Source organism: Rhynchophorus ferrugineus, unplaced genomic scaffold (genome assembly GCF_030347505.1).
Source record: "Rhynchophorus ferrugineus isolate W39M unplaced genomic scaffold, kcgeb_rfMv2 rfM12, whole genome shotgun sequence".
NCBI lineage: Eukaryota > Metazoa > Arthropoda > Insecta > Coleoptera > Curculionidae > Rhynchophorus > Rhynchophorus ferrugineus.
In genome coordinates this window covers 5,135,001-5,155,000 of record NW_027472591.1, presented here as the reverse complement: position 1 = coordinate 5,155,000, position 20,000 = coordinate 5,135,001, and the positions used below count along the sequence as shown (strand labels likewise).

The window sequence follows — 20,000 nt, the reverse complement described above, 5'->3', positions numbered from 1 at the left end:
TTATACGCTCAGCACGCTCAGACATTTCTCGTCGATCGCGAAGATCAAAGAAAATCCGAGCAGTCTTGAAATGAGATACGACCCTCAGCCAGGAGTGGTCCGGGTATGAGATCCCAGGACCGCAATGTGCGTTCGAAATGTCGATGTTCATGTGTCCTGCAGTTCACAAGTTGACGCGCAATTAGCTGCGTTCTTCATCGACCCACGAGCCAAGTGATCCACCGTTTAGGGTAATCTTTTTTTAAGTTAGGTTTTAAACGCATATCGAAACGTTTCTATTATAAGACGACGACGACGACGACGACGCGCGCTCACGTCATAGACAGCGCTTGCGCCCCTTTCGCAGCCGCCGTCGACTTTAAAACGCTCTTACGGTTTATTTTCGTCTTCTCCACTACACACAACGAGAGGAGCGGAGACAGACTACTCGAAATGGTGACGTTCGTTGTAAATTTTCGTCGTCTCACCTCGTACGACAACAAAAGAGCATACGCTGATCATAGTTTGGCAATATTTTCGTAAACTAAATCTCACCCTTTTGGAATGAAACAAACGAAGGGTGATAAGATTTTCGTAAACTAATCACATTACCGATCATCGTATATGTTCGTCGATATGAGGATCGAAACGTCGATTAGAAATATAATTGGCAAAATCGTTTTATTTTGCGCTCGATTTGTCCATTTATAACGAAATCCGTCGTAGGCCGACGATTATTACTCGTCGTCCTATATAACAACATCTTCATCGTATATATCTCCGCTTTCGGGCGTACATCTTTTAAAACCATATATTATAGGTACCCGAAAACAGCTACGTTGACGACGTCGAAATTCGATCGGAACTTCCGAACTTCGTAGATGGCTCTTTAACGTTCGACAATGATTTTTACAGACTTGTACGTTTACCTATTATATATATATAGGCATAACAACACACTGTAATGATCCTTCCGCAGGTTCACCTACGGAAACCTTGTTACGACTTTTACTTCCTCTAAATGATCAAGTTTGGTCATCTTTTCCTACACATCGACGACGCCGAAACGCCATCGCGTGTCGATCCGAAGACCTCACTAAATCATTCAATCGGTAGTAGCGACGGGCGGTGTGTACAAAGGGCAGGGACGTAATCAACGCGAGCTTATGACTCGCGCTTACTGGGAATTCCTCGTTCATGGGGAACAATTGCAAGCCCCAATCCCTAGCACGAAGGAGGTTCAGCGGGTTACCCGGGCCGCTCGGCCAGGGAAGACACGCTGATTCCTTCAGTGTAGCGCGCGTGCGGCCCAGAACATCTAAGGGCATCACAGACCTGTTATTGCTCAATCTCGTGCGGCTAGAAGCCGCCTGTCCCTCTAAGAAGAATAGTTTGTACGCCGACAGTAAAAACCGCGCACGAACCGCGAAACCCGAAAGCAACGCGGCCGGCGGGCCTTTAGGATGTCAAAAAGCGCCTAGTTAGCAGGCTAGAGTCTCGTTCGTTATCGGAATTAACCAGACAAATCGCTCCACCAACTAAGAACGGCCATGCACCACCACCCACCGAATCAAGAAAGAGCTCTCAATCTGTCAATCCTTCCGGTGTCCGGGCCTGGTGAGGTTTCCCGTGTTGAGTCAAATTAAGCCGCAGGCTCCACTCCTGGTGGTGCCCTTCCGTCAATTCCTTTAAGTTTCAGCTTTGCAACCATACTTCCCCCGGAACCCAAAAGCTTTGGTTTCCCGGAAGCTGCCCGTCGAGTCATATTAGGGAACGTCGACGGATCGCTAGCTGGCATCGTTTAAGGTTAGAACTAGGGCGGTATCTGATCGCCTTCGAACCTCTAACTTTCGTTCTTGATCAATGAAAGCGTTTTTGGCAAATGCTTTCGCTTCTGTTCGTCTTGCGACGATCCAAGAATTTCACCTCTAACGTCGCAATACGAATGCCCCCATCCGTTCCTATTAATCATTACCTCGGGGTTCCGAAAACCAACAAAATAGAACCGAGGTCCTATTCCATTATTCCATGCATACAGTATTCAGGCGAAATTTTAGCCTGCTTTGAGCACTCTAATTTGTTCAAAGTAAACGTGCCGGCCCACCTCGACACTCAGTAAAGAGCACCGCGGCAGGATTGAGTTGGGCCGTCGTAACCACGACGCGCACAACACGCACGCCGAAACGCACGCGCGACGGCGACGCGACACGACTAAGCCCACCGGCAGGACGTCTCGCGAAAAACACGCCAGTTAACACCGCGAACGATGAACCGGCGGCGCGAGACACAAATTCGACTACGAGCTTTTTAACCGCAACAACTTTAATATACGCTATTGGAGCTGGAATTACCGCGGCTGCTGGCACCAGACTGGCCCTCCAATTGATCCTCGTTAAAGGGTTTAGAGTGTACTCATTCCGATTACGGGGCCTCGGATGAGTCCCGTATCGTTATTTTTCGTCACTACCTCCCCGTGCCGGGAGTGGGTAATTTGCGCGCCTGCTGCCTTCCTTGGATGTGGTAGCCGTTTCTCAGGCTCCCTCTCCGGAATCGAACCCTGATTCCCCGTTACCCGTTACGACCATGGTAGGCGCAGAACCTACCATCGACAGTTGATAAGGCAGACATTTGAAAGATGTGTCGCCGGTGCGAGACCGTGCGATCAGCTTAAAGTTATTCAGAGTCACCAAGTTGTACGATGACGAGCGCGAACCCGAAACCGATTGGTTTTGATCTAATAAAAGCACTCCTTCCATCTCTGGTCGGAGCTCTGTTTGCATGTATTAGCTCTAGAATTACCACAGTTATCCAAGTAATTGTGGGTACGATCTAAGGAACCATAACTGATTTAATGAGCCTTTCGCGGTTTCACCTTAATTCGGTATGTACTGAGACATGCATGGCTTAATCTTTGAGACAAGCATATGACTACTGGCAGGATCAACCAGGGAACTGTTCTTATTATTTTATCGACACGAAGCAGATAAAACAAATACAGACACAGTTTATTTTATAAGTTTGACTTATAAAGAAACGTGTGCGTAAGACGACGATATATAATATATATCGACGACTAATAAAAAGGAGGTGCATGATAGCGCGCCTAGACGACGGAAAAACCGGTCCGAGGCGCCACGCTCTTACATTTTAATATTAGTTGTCTAATAAAACAAAACGATATCATCATCTTAGACACATCTTTTGTTTTTTTTATACACAACCGATCGACTAGGCACCCAATTATCTCGATTATCGACGACGATCGTCGACTACGTCGAAAATTGGATGCCGCAAAATATCGTTCGGCGTTTATAAGACCTCGAAAAACATTCTCTCCGAACCCTTCGCTAGATAGAAATATATAAAGCGACAAGGAAACCTCGTACGAGAAACGTTTCGTGATTTTTTATTTTATTCTCGCTCGGAGAGCAGAGAGCTATCGCAAAATGTGTTGCTGTTTTATGAACGTTCCGATGAAAAACCGATACGTCCATAAAAATAATAATTCCAATCGCATATGAATCGTGGATCATCTTCTTCTAACGAAGCCGAATGTTCCCGCCGAATTCGCGATCTCGCAGTGATACCGTCGTCGTCGTCGTACGCTTCCCGATATATCGAAAAAAACCGACCAGGAAGAACAACGAAACGACGATACAAAATCGCGAGAGCGTTACGAATATATAATAACACGACGAAATACGCTTTTTATTTAGATAAATAAAAAAATACGGTTCGGATCTTATATATTAACATATAATATGTAATACCACCTTCGCTGATCAAAAGCCACTCGGTAAAAGTGTCACAGCGCCGGTCGACCCGACCCGTCGTATCCGTCTCTCGTATCGCCCCACGTAGAAGCGCACACGATTTAAGCGCGGGTCTCTCGCCAGCTATCGGAAATGTATGGGTGTTTTAGAACAGATCGTTTATACGGACGTTGCGCAAATTTTTCGTTTTTACGTCTGCCCGTTCTCGTTATTATCGGAATGTTCCGATGAATAAACTTTAGCTTTAGACAACGTGAACTTCTAAAGCAATAATTTTAACCTCTCGTGTTAATACGTCCTCAGGCCGTTTCTAGACTGCCGATCACGTTCTTTAAAAGTCGGAAAATTCCGATCCATAAAATTATGCTAGTAGAATGTAAAGATCCTTCATAGGATGGATACTGTCACATATCGATACGGCGATCGGAGTAAAACTGTTCTCACGTATTTCAGGACATTTTAGGTTGTTACGTCGGCCCGTTCGTTATTATCGGTATATACCTATGAATAAATGTTTTGCTTGTAGAACGTAAGATTCCAAAAGAATGATTCGCCGAAACGATGGTGCACCCTTACGATCGGATATTTGCCGCTTATTGGCCATTTTCTATAATTCATCCGTTAGATATCGTTTATCGACTACGGATAAGGTTTTCCGATATCAGAATGTTCCTAAGGATGATTCGAAAGTGATTTGAACGAAGAATTTGATAGAATGAATCCTTTATTTATCCATTGAGTACAGGGTACGGAGTGTCTGCGGGGTCAGCTAATATATTATATTTCTCTCTCGACGTAATGGTAACTCGAAGTCCGAACCGCGCTCATGAAGCTCGGTTTCAATCCAATCCATGTTGGTCGGTTCCTCGAGAGGAACGCCGTATCTTCGCGGTCGACCGCCTAATGAATCAGGTGGTAAAAGTCCAAGCCCAGCGCGGCAACGGCAGGCGCGTTCAACGTTTTAACTGCCAATTCTACGGTCATTCATCGGCCAACTGTAAAGCCACTCCGGCCTACATCAAGTCCCAAAGACAGAAATTCCCCGCCGAAATGCACCAACTGTTGAGAACCATACACCGCAAATTACTCGGGATGCAAGTGCCGACCTACTCCAAAAACAACCAAACCCAAAAGACCAATTCCTCCCCCCACTCATGTACGGGGAACTCAAGATAACAGTCGTCTGGCTGGTCTGGATTCCACTAGAACACGAACCCGATCTCCATTGGCGAAATACTCTTCGGAACATATTCAGATGACCAAGGAGATTTTCAGGCCATTTTCAACGCCATCAACCACACAGCTATTGGAAGAATTACTATCGGCCGGGATAATAGATGAGTTGGAACTTGGGCTTATTGCTCCAAGCGAACCAACTCACTACTCCTCCAATCGACCGACAATAATTGACTTTTTTATCTATCAAAATTCGAATCAAGCCTCTGACCTGCAAGTACTCCAAGATATCGATTCTGACCACAGGCCTATCCTCCTCACCCACCATCAGCGATTTTCCACTGAGTTCCACTGTCCCCAAGCAAGGTCAACCTAGTAAACGAAAAAAAAAGTATCTTCTCTTTGACGATCCTCATTATATTAGGACGATAGTTCCATTCTAAATTCTTGATTAATTACAGTTCCTATTTGTTCATTTCGAGACGTTCCCGTGATTAATACTTATCGTGTAGAAATTAGCCACAATCCACAATTAGCCACAGTTAGGAAAAATAAATTAATTATCATATAGTCATAAACGTAATAAAAATGAATACACATATTTTCGAAGTCACTCCAGAAATACTTTACCTTATTTTTAAATAACAATCTCGGGCCGTACCATTTTTACAAAACTTATTCTATATACTTACTATATAACAGATTATAATGATATAATATAATTCAATACAATAACTACAATATATATATATATATCTGAAAATTCTGTTTTTATAAAATGTCAGCTACTGTTTAACATTTCATTTTTTAAAATGTATATCCAATTGTGGTTCTGAAAAGAACCGATTTTGCAGGTAAGTAGTATATTGAAACACACATAGGTATGTGAATTAATTTACTTAGAACTGGTATATTTGGTGACTGCTTTGGTACCTTCGCTAACGGCGTGCTTAGCCAACTCACCGGGTAACAATAACCTAACGGCGGTTTGGATTTCTCTGCTCGTGATCGTTGATCTCTTATTGTAATGGGCGAGACGCGACGCTTCGGCGGCTATCCTTTCGAATATATCGTTCACGAAAGAATTCATGATCGACATGGCCTTGCTGGAGATACCCGTATCGGGATGAACCTGCTTTAAAACTTTGTATATGTAAATCGCATAGCTTTCCTTCCTCCTGCGCTTCTTTTTCTTGTCGCTCTTAGAGATATTTTTCTGGGCTTTTCCGGCTTTCTTGGCCGCCTTACCGCTTGTCTTCGGTGGCATTTCGAAATAAAAATCCCGACGTCTCACGTACCTCAAAGAGTACTTAACTAAAAAAATGCCTTTAATTCTAGAACTTATAACATTCGAAGGAACACTTCTAAGCCCCGCCCATAGCCCGAGTTAGAGTCTGATTGGTCGCGTATGATATAACGAGTTTGGCTCGCGGACAAAATTCCAGGCCGATCTGTAAGAAATTTCCAGTACCGTTTTTGATTTAAAGGTGAGCGGTATCTAACAACGATCGAGATTAACATGTCCGGACGTGGTAAAGGCGGAAAAGTGAAGGGAAAGGCGAAGTCTCGTTCCAATCGTGCGGGATTACAATTTCCTGTCGGTCGTATTCACCGACTTCTAAGGAAAGGAAATTATGCCGAACGCGTAGGGGCCGGTGCTCCCGTTTACTTAGCTGCCGTAATGGAATATCTGGCGGCCGAAGTTCTCGAGTTGGCGGGTAACGCCGCTAGAGACAACAAGAAAACAAGGATTATCCCTAGGCATTTACAATTGGCCATCAGAAACGACGAGGAATTGAATAAACTGTTATCTGGCGTTACTATTGCCCAGGGCGGCGTCTTGCCTAACATTCAAGCAGTATTATTGCCTAAAAAGACAGACAGCAAAACCAAATAGATAACGCAAACCGTTTAAAGTTTTGCATACGCCCTTTAATATCGGTCCTTTTCAGGGCCAACAAAATCGTATAAAAAAGAAGTTAGAATACGCGTTCTTATTAAAGAATAAATATTAACTAGAAAATTTATAAATAATCTGATCTGTACTGAATATTCCTTTATTACTGTTTTAGAGTATCGATCGATCGGTTCCCTAATTAGTTACGGCTCTATCTAGAAAATAATCATTTAAGTAATAATAAGATAATAAATAAATTATATAAATATTCTTTCTTTTATAAAGTTATATTGTGGTTCTGAAAAGAACCGTTTTTTTTTCTATTAAAAAAATACGGTCTTGGACGAACGTATTTTTTAGGGAAGTCGTAGCACGTCCAGGAGTGTCGGGATATTTGTAATTTTCAACTCCGTGTCTTCTTGATCTGACGATGAAATGTGTCGCCTGTTTAATATATCGTCATACGTAGTAGAAATAGTTTTATTTCTTTTTCTTTGGTGATACTGGTTTTTTAGTTTTCGCACCTTCACCAGCGGCAACACGAACAGTTGAGGTCGTCGTCTTAGCACTTTTCGGTTTAGGCGCCTTGGGCTTTTTCGTAGGTCCGGCTTTATTAGATTTTTTCGCTTTGGAAGGCGATTTCGGGGATCTTGCGGCCGTGTTGCTTTTTGCTGCTTTCGAAGATGAACTATTAGCGGCGGCATTGGAAGCGGACGTAGTCGTGGCGGCGGTAGATTTCTTTCCTGTTTTCTTTTCGACGGCTTTTTTGGCAGAAGCTTTTTTCTCGGCCAAAGTTGCAGATTCACCTTTCTTACTTTTAGCTGTGGTTTTCTTAGTTGAGGCGGAGGCGGCGGTCGTCTTTTTTTCCGTTTTCTCTGAGGTTTTTTTGGCAGACGCTTTTTTACCACCGGCTGTCGTAGCTGTCGCGGCACCTCCTACTGGTTTTCGTTTATTTTTCTGTCCGGTTTTGGCAGTGGCCGTTTTTCTTTTCTTCGTACCTGCGGCTGTCGTACCTCCTGCTTTACGTGCCGAAGCCGCTAATTTAAATGATCCGGAAGCTCCTTTGCCCTTCGTTTGTACCAAAACACCCGAAGCGATCCACGTCTTTATATATTTCTTTATAAAGGGCGATAATTTGTCAGCATCCACTTTGTAATTGGCCGCTATGTATTTTTTAATAGCTCTGAAGGAAGTTCCGCCTTTCTCTTTCAATCCTTTAATTGCACTCGTTACCATATCAGCGATCGGAGGATGACTAACTTTCGATTTAGAACTCTTCGCCTTGCTCGAAGTGGATTTTTCTTTCTTCCCTCCTGCAGACGAACCTGCGCTACCGGCTGTAGCTGATGCGGCTCCCGTAGCCGACACCGAAGATGAATTCGACCCGGCCGGTGTGCCTGTTGACGATGCGTTAACAACGGCGGCGGAATTTCCTCCACTCCCTTGATTCGACGAAGGAGAAACCGCTTGTCCGCTAATATCGACGTCCGACATTCTGATATAATTTCTTAATTTTCTTATAAGAACGTTCTAATCACGATTCGTTTGACAAAGTTACGTACGTGCGTATGCTTCTCGTTCGCGTATTTTAACTGTCTGGCGGTCGCTCTCATTTAATGCGTACCCTATATGATATGAGCCGAACGGAGGACTGAACGGTCGAGCGCGAACGACGTTCCATATTCCGGCTTCGTCGAAACGTTCATCGAGCTTGGAACCGTTTACTTATTTCTCATATTAAATACATAAATCCTTTAGAATATCATACGATTTATGTTCGAGGCGTTAAAAGATAAAACGTAGTAGAAGTAGCAAACTTTACCAATAAATTTTACGTTGACTATCGTCTTAGAAGGAAGCACAAAATCAAGCGTTGCTCTCGATTCCGTCGAAACTACCAATTTACATTCGAGTTATAGACTTTCGGTTATAACTATGAAAATATATCTTTTCAAATCTACGTCCCCCGATATATCGTCTTTTGATATAAATGCAATTCCGTACAGATCTAATGCTATTATTGGAGAAACGAGACATATTATTCCTAATTGATGCGGTACAGATTGTTCGTTGTCCAAAACGAATCTATATCGAAACGTACCGTTGTCGAATTAACTGTAAGAAAACAATGACATGAAAATTAACCGATCCTATACTAATATACTTCTTATTTAACGGTTTCTTAACACCATCCGAACTCTGGGTTACAATCGAACGTATCGGGTGAGCAACGATATCGAGACGTCTATAAGAATATCGTGTCAAACCCTTCTGTATCGATACAATGCTCATATATATTATAGTATATTTTGCTTCTTTAGTTGAAATCTGTTTTCATAAATAGTTATCTAAAGTCAATAAATACATGGAACGCGATCTCCATACATACGTGCGTAGAACTACCGTACCTTCTTTGAAATCTTAAGGATTCTCCAAGCTCATCGACGCGAAGTTTATCTCGGAGTATTTTCTCTCTAAAGGAAAACTATATTAAAGCTTCAACGAAGATTCGGTATTCGATTGTTCACCATCATTTACATTCTTGTCATTAACCTAACATTTATTATGAAATCTTATTTTAAACTTTATCTATCTTTTTATATTACGATCGTCTATTATAATGCAGTATATTTGTTACTTTACAAGTAAATCTTAGATGAAAGGAGCAGATATTTAATAAAATTTAACGTCATCTTAGTCCATTTTCGAATAATAAATTTCTTTTTTTATGCTAGTAAATTTGTGGCTCTGAAAAGAACCGTTGTTTTCTTTAGTTGAATAGATACGTTGTTCTGTTTTAATTGGTCAGCATATATAATACTTTATTTAACCGCCAAATCCGTATAGGGTTCGTCCTTGGCGTTTGAGGGCGTATACTACATCCATGGCAGTAACGGTTTTCCTTTTGGCGTGTTCGGTATAAGTGACGGCGTCTCTGATAACGTTTTCCAAAAATACTTTTAATACACCTCTGGTTTCTTCATAAATTAGACCGGATATACGTTTAACTCCACCCCGCCTAGCCAATCTTCTGATGGCGGGTTTCGTAATACCTTGGATATTATCACGAAGCACTTTACGATGCCGCTTAGCGCCTCCTTTTCCCAAACCTTTACCACCTTTACCTCTGCCCGTCATGATTTATTCAATTTAGTATTAAAAGAAAGCAAATTTATAATCGAATTGTGCAGCGTACACCTCGAATACTACGGGTAACTATTTCAATTTCAAATCCTACCATGGGTTTTGTTGAGTTCGAATCGGGTCCCGCCCACAGATGCTAGCCGGACCAATCAGAATATCTTCACACATTATTAAAAAGGGAGATTTCTTTGACACCTTCGATCAGTTTCCAAAAGTTCGTTGGTGCTTGCGCTTGTAATTCTTCCTACACGTTTGAAGTCAGACCCGTTTAGACGATGGCTCGTACCAAGCAAACTGCTCGAAAATCAACCGGAGGTAAGGCTCCCAGAAAACAATTGGCTACTAAAGCAGCCAGGAAAAGCGCTCCCGCTACCGGTGGTGTTAAAAAACCGCATCGTTACAGACCCGGTACGGTCGCTCTAAGAGAAATCCGACGCTATCAGAAGAGTACCGAATTATTGATTAGGAAATTGCCTTTCCAACGATTGGTTCGCGAAATCGCTCAGGATTTCAAGACCGATTTACGTTTCCAAAGTTCGGCAGTGATGGCTTTGCAAGAAGCTAGCGAGGCCTATTTGGTTGGTCTCTTTGAAGACACCAATTTGTGTGCGATCCATGCTAAACGAGTAACTATCATGCCTAAGGACATTCAATTAGCCAGACGCATTAGAGGCGAACGTGCATAAATGCTACGGCTGTCCTATATTAAGGTCGTTTTTTGTATTTATATGAAAAAAAAAAGGTTCTTCTCAGAACCACCAACTTCTATTAGAAAAAAGAGACATTGATATTTTTTCCGTTTATATGACGCTTTAGTTATAATATTTGTGAATTGAATTTAGAATATTATGCTCACAAATATATTGTGAATATTGAGGAATCCTTAGTAATAAGGTGTGAACACCTGCTGGATTGACTTGAAGTTTATATCACGATAAGAAAGGGGTATCACATATACTGTTATTATGTTACCGTAAAGGAATGAATATATAAAATAAAATATTTTTTTCTGGATATTTTAACATTTTTATGAACGATTACTATATTTTAATTTATTTGACTTCGTATATATCCTATCTTCTTAACAATAGTTTATTTCTTTTTTTCTTCTTTAAACATTTTGGGGCTCTGAAAAGAGCCGTTTTCCACCCTTCATATTATTATGATCACCTTCAAAATAATATATTTCGTTTACTTAGAACTGGTATATTTAGTGACAGCTTTGGTACCTTCGCTAACGGCATGCTTAGCCAATTCACCGGGTAACAATAACCTAACGGCGGTTTGGATTTCTCTGCTCGTGATGGTCGATCTTTTATTGTAATGGGCGAGGCGCGACGCTTCGGCGGCTATCCTTTCGAATATATCGTTCACGAAAGAATTCATAATCGACATGGCCTTGCTGGAAATACCCGTATCGGGATGAACCTGCTTTAAAACTTTGTATATGTAAATCGCGTAGCTTTCCTTCCTCCTACGCTTCTTTTTCTTATCGCTCTTAGAAATGTTTTTCTGGGCTTTTCCAGCCTTTTTTGCCGCTTTACCGCTTGTCTTCGGTGGCATTTTAAACGAATGAGATTCGCGACCTACCCATACAGCAAAAGATAAAAGACTAAACCGAAATATACCTATAGTCGTTTAATTATTTGATAAATGACGCTACACTTCTAAGCTCCGCCCATTCTTGGCGTTATGTCGTAGAAAGCTCTGATTGGTCGAGTAGGAAACGTACTAGTGTTTTGAGAAGTTGCCGAATAAAAGCTATTCGCTGGACAGTTCACTGCCAGTTGTTCATTCGTTGTCGAAAGGACGTGAGCGTTGTCGCCATTAGTTTTTCGGTTATTTTTAGTTTAAAAAAGTTAGCAATACAATGTCTGGACGTGGTAAGGGTGGAAAAGTGAAGGGAAAGGCGAAATCTCGTTCCAACCGAGCGGGATTACAATTTCCTGTTGGCCGTATTCACCGGCTTTTAAGGAAAGGAAATTATGCCGAACGCGTAGGGGCCGGTGCTCCCGTCTACTTAGCTGCCGTAATGGAATATTTGGCGGCCGAAGTTCTCGAGTTGGCAGGTAACGCCGCTAGAGACAACAAGAAAACAAGGATTATCCCTAGGCATTTACAATTGGCCATCAGAAATGACGAAGAACTGAACAAACTCCTCTCCGGTGTTACTATAGCCCAGGGCGGCGTTCTACCAAACATCCAGGCCGTATTGTTACCGAAAAAAACAGATAGTAAAACCAAATAAGTTACATGAGCCTTAGGGTTTTTGTGTCGTACAAAAACCTTTTAACTATCGGTCCTTTTCAGGACCACCAAAATAATAAAACAAAAAAAGAAACTTAAAATTAAAACTCATATTATGACTTGCACTTACTAATTATTTAAAATATTCTAATAAACAGTTTAAGTACTTTAAAGATTGTTTTTTGGGTGTGTAAGATAAATTAAGAGACATTCCAATACCAATAATTATCGTTTTATTAAACAACAATTAAGTCGAAATAATATGAAGGATTTATTTCTAGCGGTTCTCCTTTAGTAAAATCGAACCGTATTATAACATCGCGCCTTGTATATAATCTATGTAATTAACGATGAATTTAAGGGGCGGTCTATTTATTAAGTATAGAGTTTTGGAATCCAAACCCTCAAATAATTAGGGCCAGTTATACTTAAATTATTATTTTAAATAAAATTATGATGATTGTAATGATTGAAAGATTATCCTTAAATCCTAATAGAGCTTCCGTTTTTTAAATATCGATAAATTTGTGGTTCTGAAAAGAACCGTTGTTTAATTTTTCTAAAATTAATTTTGAGGGTCACATTTCACGTTAGTTCGCGAATAAAATGTGACTTAACCTCCAAACCCGTATAATGTACGTCCTTGACGTTTCAAGGCGTATACTACATCCATTGCGGTAACGGTTTTTCTTTTGGCGTGTTCGGTATATGTAACGGCATCTCTGATGACGTTTTCCAAAAACACTTTTAAAACACCTCTGGTCTCTTCGTAAATCAGACCAGATATACGTTTTACGCCGCCTCGTCTAGCCAATCTTCTAATGGCGGGCTTCGTAATACCTTGGATATTATCACGAAGCACTTTACGATGCCGCTTGGCTCCTCCTTTTCCCAAACCTTTACCACCTTTACCTCTGCCGGTCATCTTTTATCGAACCTAATACAAAAAAAATAAATGATCTCGAATAAGTAGCGCGCTCACAACACGAGTGCTACGGACAACTGTTGTCGATTACATTCAATCAGCCCGGTTTTGTAGACTTAGGATTGAGTTCCGCCCACTGGCACAAAACGGACCAATCAGATTAGATAACATGTTATAAAAAGGACTCTCTGATTTTATGACCGAATCAGTCCGAAAGGGGTCGCCGTCGTTTGCGTTTGTTAATTTTTCTCATTACCTCTATTTTAAAAATATGGCTCGTACCAAGCAAACTGCGCGAAAATCAACAGGAGGTAAAGCTCCTAGGAAACAATTGGCTACCAAAGCGGCCAGGAAAAGCGCTCCAGCTACCGGTGGCGTTAAGAAACCACATCGCTACCGACCTGGGACGGTCGCTTTGCGGGAGATTCGTCGTTATCAAAAGAGCACCGAATTATTGATTAGGAAATTACCTTTTCAACGATTGGTTCGCGAAATCGCTCAAGATTTCAAGACCGATTTACGTTTTCAAAGTTCGGCGGTGATGGCTTTACAAGAGGCCAGCGAAGCTTATTTAGTTGGCCTTTTTGAGGATACTAATTTATGTGCGATACATGCAAAGCGAGTAACCATCATGCCCAAGGATATTCAGCTAGCCAGACGTATCAGAGGCGAACGTGCCTAAACTTTATTTTCTATCATTTATAATACTCTACTTATAGTCGTATTTTGCAACAAAAAAAAAACGGTTCTTTTCAGAACCACCTAAATTTAATCAAAGAAAAAGAAGATAATTCAATTAATATTCTTTTATCGATATTTATATAAACCACTAAAAGAGTTATGGATTTTTATCTCAGAGTTATATTCGACTACATGTTAGTAATTAATAACAGTCGGTGTACTTATACGCATTGTTTTTAAAAACTAAAGAAAAAATAATGTAATCACTAATAACCAAAGAATAATAATATACTGTTGATAACAAAATTTGTATTTCAATATTGGATACTACAGCTGTATAATATATAAAATTAATTTTTTTAAGATTATTTCTTTTTTTATTTATCTAAATTGTGGCTCTGAAAAGAACCGTTTTCTCCTTTATGATATTCAAGGCTTATGGTTTACTTAGAACTGGTATATTTAGTGACGGCTTTGGTACCTTCACTAACGGCGTGCTTAGCCAATTCACCGGGCAGCAATAATCGCACGGCAGTTTGGATTTCTCTGCTTGTGATAGTAGATCTTTTATTGTAATGAGCGAGACGGGACGCTTCGGCGGCTATCCTTTCGAATATATCGTTCACGAAAGAATTCATGATCGACATGGCCTTGCTGGAGATACCCGTATCGGGATGAACTTGCTTTAAAACTTTGTAAATGTAGATCGCGTAGCTTTCCTTCCTCTTGCGTTTCTTTTTCTTGTCACTTTTGGAGATATTTTTCTGAGCCTTACCGGCCTTTTTGGCCGCCTTACCGCTTGTTTTCGGAGGCATTTCGAAATAAATATTACGATATTAAAGGAACCACGAAAAGTACTAGACTAAAACAAATTTCAGGAATCCTTAGAATTTATAGGCTCCTTAAATACACTCCTAAGCCCCGCCTATTATCTGAGTTAGCCTTTCATTGGTCGCGTACGAGATCATGCGTTCGGCTTACGAACAAAATTCGTTGCTAGTATGTTGACAGTTTTAGTACAGATTTCAACTCTAAGGCGAGCGAGTTCTAGAAGCAATCGATAGTAAAATGTCCGGACGTGGTAAAGGCGGAAAAGTGAAGGGAAAGGCGAAGTCTCGTTCTAACCGAGCGGGATTACAATTCCCTGTCGGTCGTATTCACAGACTTTTAAGGAAAGGGAATTATGCCGAACGCGTAGGGGCCGGTGCTCCCGTCTACTTAGCTGCCGTAATGGAATATCTGGCAGCCGAGGTTCTCGAATTGGCGGGTAACGCCGCTAGAGATAACAAGAAAACCAGGATTATCCCTAGGCATTTGCAATTGGCCATCAGAAACGACGAAGAATTGAACAAACTCCTATCCGGAGTTACTATAGCCCAGGGCGGCGTTCTGCCAAATATCCAAGCTGTATTGTTACCTAAAAAGACAGATAGCAAAACTAAATAAAACGAATGTAACCTATTTTATCATCAAATATCGGTCCTTTTCAGGACCACCAAGACAGCTGAAAAAGAGAATTTTATTATTTTAGCTTAAGTAGTAAAATAACAGGCATAAGTTTTAATTTTGAGAGGTTTTGTGATATACGACAGAGTTACGACGATATTTTATAGATCGCAATACTTTTGACAATACCTTTCTCTGAATCTTCGTGCATGCAGTCTCTTCTTAATGAGAGTATTGAACAATATCCATTTTATTGTATCGATATCGTATCTTTCTAATTTCTCATTCATTTCATTAATTATTTCCTAATTGTTATGATCGGATTTGCAAAGATTAGGATTTCTGTATATCGAACCGGTACATGTCAGCTGTATTTATGAGGTTATGTTATTTGTTCTTAGAATTTGATGTGATCAATTGAAAATGAGATGAAAGTTGCTTTAATTTATCGTTTCGGACCGACTATTAGTGCCGTGTCATCGTTTGGAGATTACTATGGAACATAATTGTGCGACGAGTTATGATAGACTGTCATTTATTGTTGCGACTGGATTTGGTGGTCTCCAGCTATATATGCGTTTATTATTTATAATTGTCGATCCGATTCACTACCTACTAATTCTATATTGTGAATTTTTAGTTTAATGATCATGTCCTTACTGTTGGACCAACACCCCACTTGGATGCATTGGTACGATGACTGTCTCCGTAGGAAGGCCATGCATGACAGTCAACCCATGTATTTCTTTTCATTAGGGTAGTTTATACAGTAAGTGTCTATTTATTGACTATAGGGTACCAATTAGTTACTTCGTATGGTTACCTTTAAGGTAATTGAATGATATTGTTGCTTTTAGTGAGCAACTAAATGACATTGAGAGATTTGACCGGATGTTAGTTTGAAGATGTTTATATATTCCATGCAACAATCTTTCGCTTATTCCGAGTTGCTGCGGTTATACACAGTTACTGACTTGCCCCTTGACATCCTCTCGGATGTGCACTTCCTTTGAGGATTATCCGTGATGACCTGTATTGCCTTATATAATTAGCATTTTTGAGTAAGTTTGAAATCTAGGTGAGAGTGCCGTTTATGTATGTATATGTTTGTTAATCTAGTGATTTATCATAGGTTACTTATTGTTGTTATTGCAATTTAGGTTAGATTGTTTCGAAGAGCCTTCCTTGATGTGAATATATCTCTTCCTTTGTTTCGACTGTGGGTGAATTCTGATGCTTAGCTAAGGATATTTTATATCATATTCTATTTATATCATTAATTTAGAATAGAATAGAATATAATATAATACAATTTTCAAAGATTTTTAATGATATTCTTGACAATTTTACGCTTCTCTATATTTGAAAATCCTATTCTTTGATTGTCTTGGTTCTCGCTAGATGGCGCGCGCCGCCTGATTTCTTTCTCTACTTTATGTCGTTGGATATTGTTTTCGTCTCTCATTCATTAGAATTGACGTACACGCATTGGAGGTTATGTCTTCGTTCTGTTTAAACGTTTTGTTTATTTTATTTTGTTATTGTTGTGTTTTTAGGTTTTCTTATGGATTAGACCGATCTTATGTGATTTGTCGACCTGTGACTTGTTTGTTTTACCCCCTCGCACCACTTGGAGGTTATGTCGGACACCATCTGTGTCACTAGATTGTACTTTTGTATGAATATTTCGTATTATTTCAGGGTGAATTTGACGCCGTAGATATGTTTTGATATTGTTTAACCACTTTTATTTCATTTTATTTTGTTGCTAGTCACCTTCCAATCAAGATACCAGCGGTGTATTTACATTTCTTGTATTTTTTAGGTTATCCGTGTCCAGTTCCCCTGACAGAACTGGTAGAGCCGACCGTGATCAATCTGGAAATCACATGTCCGAAGCTATCCGCATCAACCTGCGGTTCCTCTGCACTTGATGACCGAACGCCAACAGGCCAGGATTCTACCTTTGCTTAAGTACTTTCGGATATGTTGAATACTACATTTGTTTATATTAGACTTATCTGCTCGAAGTTTATTAGTTAGATGACTTATATGTTTGATTTGCAAGGTATGAGGTCTATTGAGATAGCGACCCCGTAGGACGGTGCAGTAACTTCGTGATTGTGTTTCATATTGTTCAATCATTCCTAATGCCAATCATCCTCCCATCGGAATATCAATAGTCTAGTTATGATTTTTAATGTTTTAGGTTAGGGAGTCTTGGCAGAGTTGACGGAACTGGCCGTGTCCGAGTGGTGGAATGGACAAAGCACCCTGGGACCATTGCTACTATGAGTTTGCCAATTTTCCACACTACAAGATGAGCATTATTTGTCTTTCTCTATGATTAGGACTATCGCTGAAACAGTAGTCCTAGCAAGTCCTACTCCCCAAGCGGAGAGAAGTTAGGGGGGCAGTAGGAATCTCGTTAATCCATGCACGCGCCTTCCTGATATGTTCGGGCATAGGCTGCGGTTGTCAAGGCGGTGGTAGTTAGTCCCGCCGTTTACCCGCGCTCGGCATCTCGATCCTTCTCTGAACGGATGCGAACGCGATCTGCTGAGCTGGTCTTTCCTGCGTAAGTATATGGACATTTTGAAATGTAGACTATCTGTCTATGGCTCTGGTGCTTGTTAAAACTCCGAGCTGGTCTTTCCTGCGTAAGTATCGGGGACGGTTCACGTACGGGTCTCCGAGCGCCTGTTCGGTTCCGTCGCGGCAGTATTGCGTAAAATTTTAGATAAGGACAGTGGGAATCTCGTTAATCCATGCACGCGCCTTCCTGATATGTTCGGGCATAGGCTGCGGTTGTCAAGGTGGTGGTAGTTAGTCCCGCCGTTTACCCGCGCTCGGCATCTCGATCCTTCTCTGAACGGATCCGAACGCGATCTGCTGAGCTGGTCTTTCCTGCGTAAGTATATGGACATTTTGAAATGTAGACTATCTGTCTATGGCTCTGGTGCTTGTTAAAGCTCCGAGCTGGTCTTTCCTGCGTAAGTATCGGGGACGGTTCACGTACGGGTCTCCGAGCGCCTGTTCGGTTCCGTCGCGGCAGTATTGCGTAAAATTTTAGATAAGGACAGTGGGAATCTCGTTAATCCATGCACGCGCCTTCCTGATATGTTCGGGCATAGGCTGCGGTTGTCAAGGTGGTGGTAGTTAGTCCCGCCGTTTACCCGCGCTCGGCATCTCGATCCTTCTCTGAACGGATCCGAACGCGATCTTAGTTAGGGACATTTTGAAATGTAGACCATGAGTCTATGGCTCTGGTGCTTGTTAAAGGTCTGAGCTGGTCTTTCCTGCGTAAGTATATGGACATTTTGAAATGTAGACTATCTGTCTATGGCTCTGGTGCTTGTTAAAGCTCCGAGCTGGTCTTTCCTGCGTAAGTATCGGGGACGGTTCACGTACGGGTCTCCGAGCGCCTGTTCGGTTCCGTCGCGGCCGTATTACGTAAAATTTTAGATAAGGACAGTGGGAATCTCGTTAATCCATGCACGCGCCTTCCTGATATGTTCGGGCATAGGCTGCGGTTGTCAAGGTGGTGGTAGTTAGTCCCGCCGTTTACCCGCGCTCGGCATCTCGATCCTTCTCTGAACGGATCCGAACGCGATCTGCTGAGCTGGTCTTTCCTGCGTAAGTATATGGACATTTTGAAATGTAGACTATCTGTCTATGGCTCTGGTGCTTGTTAAAGCTCCGAGCTGGTCTTTCCTGCGTAAGTATCGGGGACGGTTCACGTACGGGTCTCCGAGCGCCTGTTCGGTTCCGTCGCGGCCGTATTGCGTAAAATTTTAGATAAGGACAGTGGGAATCTCGTTAATCCATGCACGCGCCTTCCTGATATGTTCGGGCATAGGCTGCGGTTGTCAAGGTGGTGGTAGTTAGTCCCGCCGTTTACCCGCGCTCGGCATCTCGATCCTTCTCTGAACGGATCCGAACGCGATCTGCTGAGCTGGTCTTTCCTGCGTAAGTATATGGACATTTTGAAATGTAGACTATCTGTCTATGGCTCTGGTGCTTGTTAAAGCTCCGAGCTGGTCTTTCCTGCGTAAGTATCGGGGACGGTTCACGTACGGGTCTCCGAGCGCCTGTTCGGTTCCGTCGCGGCCGTATTGCGTAAAATTTTAGATAAGGACAGTGGGAATCTCGTTAATCCATGCACGCGCCTTCCTGATATGTTCGGGCATAGGCTGCGGTTGTCAAGGTGGTGGTAGTTAGTCCCGCCGTTTACCCGCGCTCGGCATCTCGATCCTTCTCTGAACGGATCCGAACGCGATCTGCTGAGCTGGTCTTTCCTGCGTAAGTATATGGACATTTTGAAATGTAGACTATCTGTCTATGGCTCTGGTGCTTGTTAAAGCTCCGAGCTGGTCTTTCCTGCGTAAGTATCGGGGACGGTTCACGTACGGGTCTCCGAGCGCCTGTTCGGTTCCGTCGCGGCCGTATTGCGTAAAATTTTAGATAAGGACAGTGGGAATCTCGTTAATCCATGCACGCGCCTTCCTGATATGTTCGGGCATAGGCTGCGGTTGTCAAGGTGGTGGTAGTTAGTCCCGCCGTTTACCCGCGCTCGGCATCTCGATCCTTCTCTGAACGGATCCGAACGCGATCTGCTGAGCTGGTCTTTCCTGCGTAAGTATATGGACATTTTGAAATGTAGACTATCTGTCTATGGCTCTGGTGCTTGTTAAAGCTCCGAGCTGGTCTTTCCTGCGTAAGTATCGGGGAC

General features: G+C 41.9%; 1 protein-coding gene and 2 non-coding genes across 4 annotated transcripts in view; all 3 read right to left on the bottom strand.

Annotated features, from left to right (window-relative positions):
* LOC143205462 (uncharacterized) overlaps positions 1 to 8,418 on the bottom strand; it is a 37,837-nt gene extending 29,419 nt beyond the window's left edge. Inside the window, exon 1 of one of the 2 annotated variants that reach the window (XM_076418641.1) lies at positions 7,734 to 8,418. In XM_076418641.1, the coding sequence (XP_076274756.1) occupies positions 7,734 to 8,319 (586 nt within the window). In that variant the 5' untranslated portion in view covers positions 8,320 to 8,418. The remainder of the gene's footprint in view (positions 1 to 7,733) is intronic. The other variant, XM_076418642.1, reaches the window with a different exon arrangement.
* LOC143205643 (5.8S ribosomal RNA) lies at positions 79 to 233 on the bottom strand. The gene has a single exon (XR_013007829.1). It is a non-coding gene; the product is annotated as a 5.8S ribosomal RNA (ribosomal RNA).
* On the bottom strand, positions 942 to 2,930 carry LOC143205634 (small subunit ribosomal RNA). The gene has a single exon (XR_013007823.1). It is a non-coding gene; the product is annotated as a small subunit ribosomal RNA (ribosomal RNA).
* Positions 8,419 to 20,000: the final 11,582 nt, after the last annotated feature.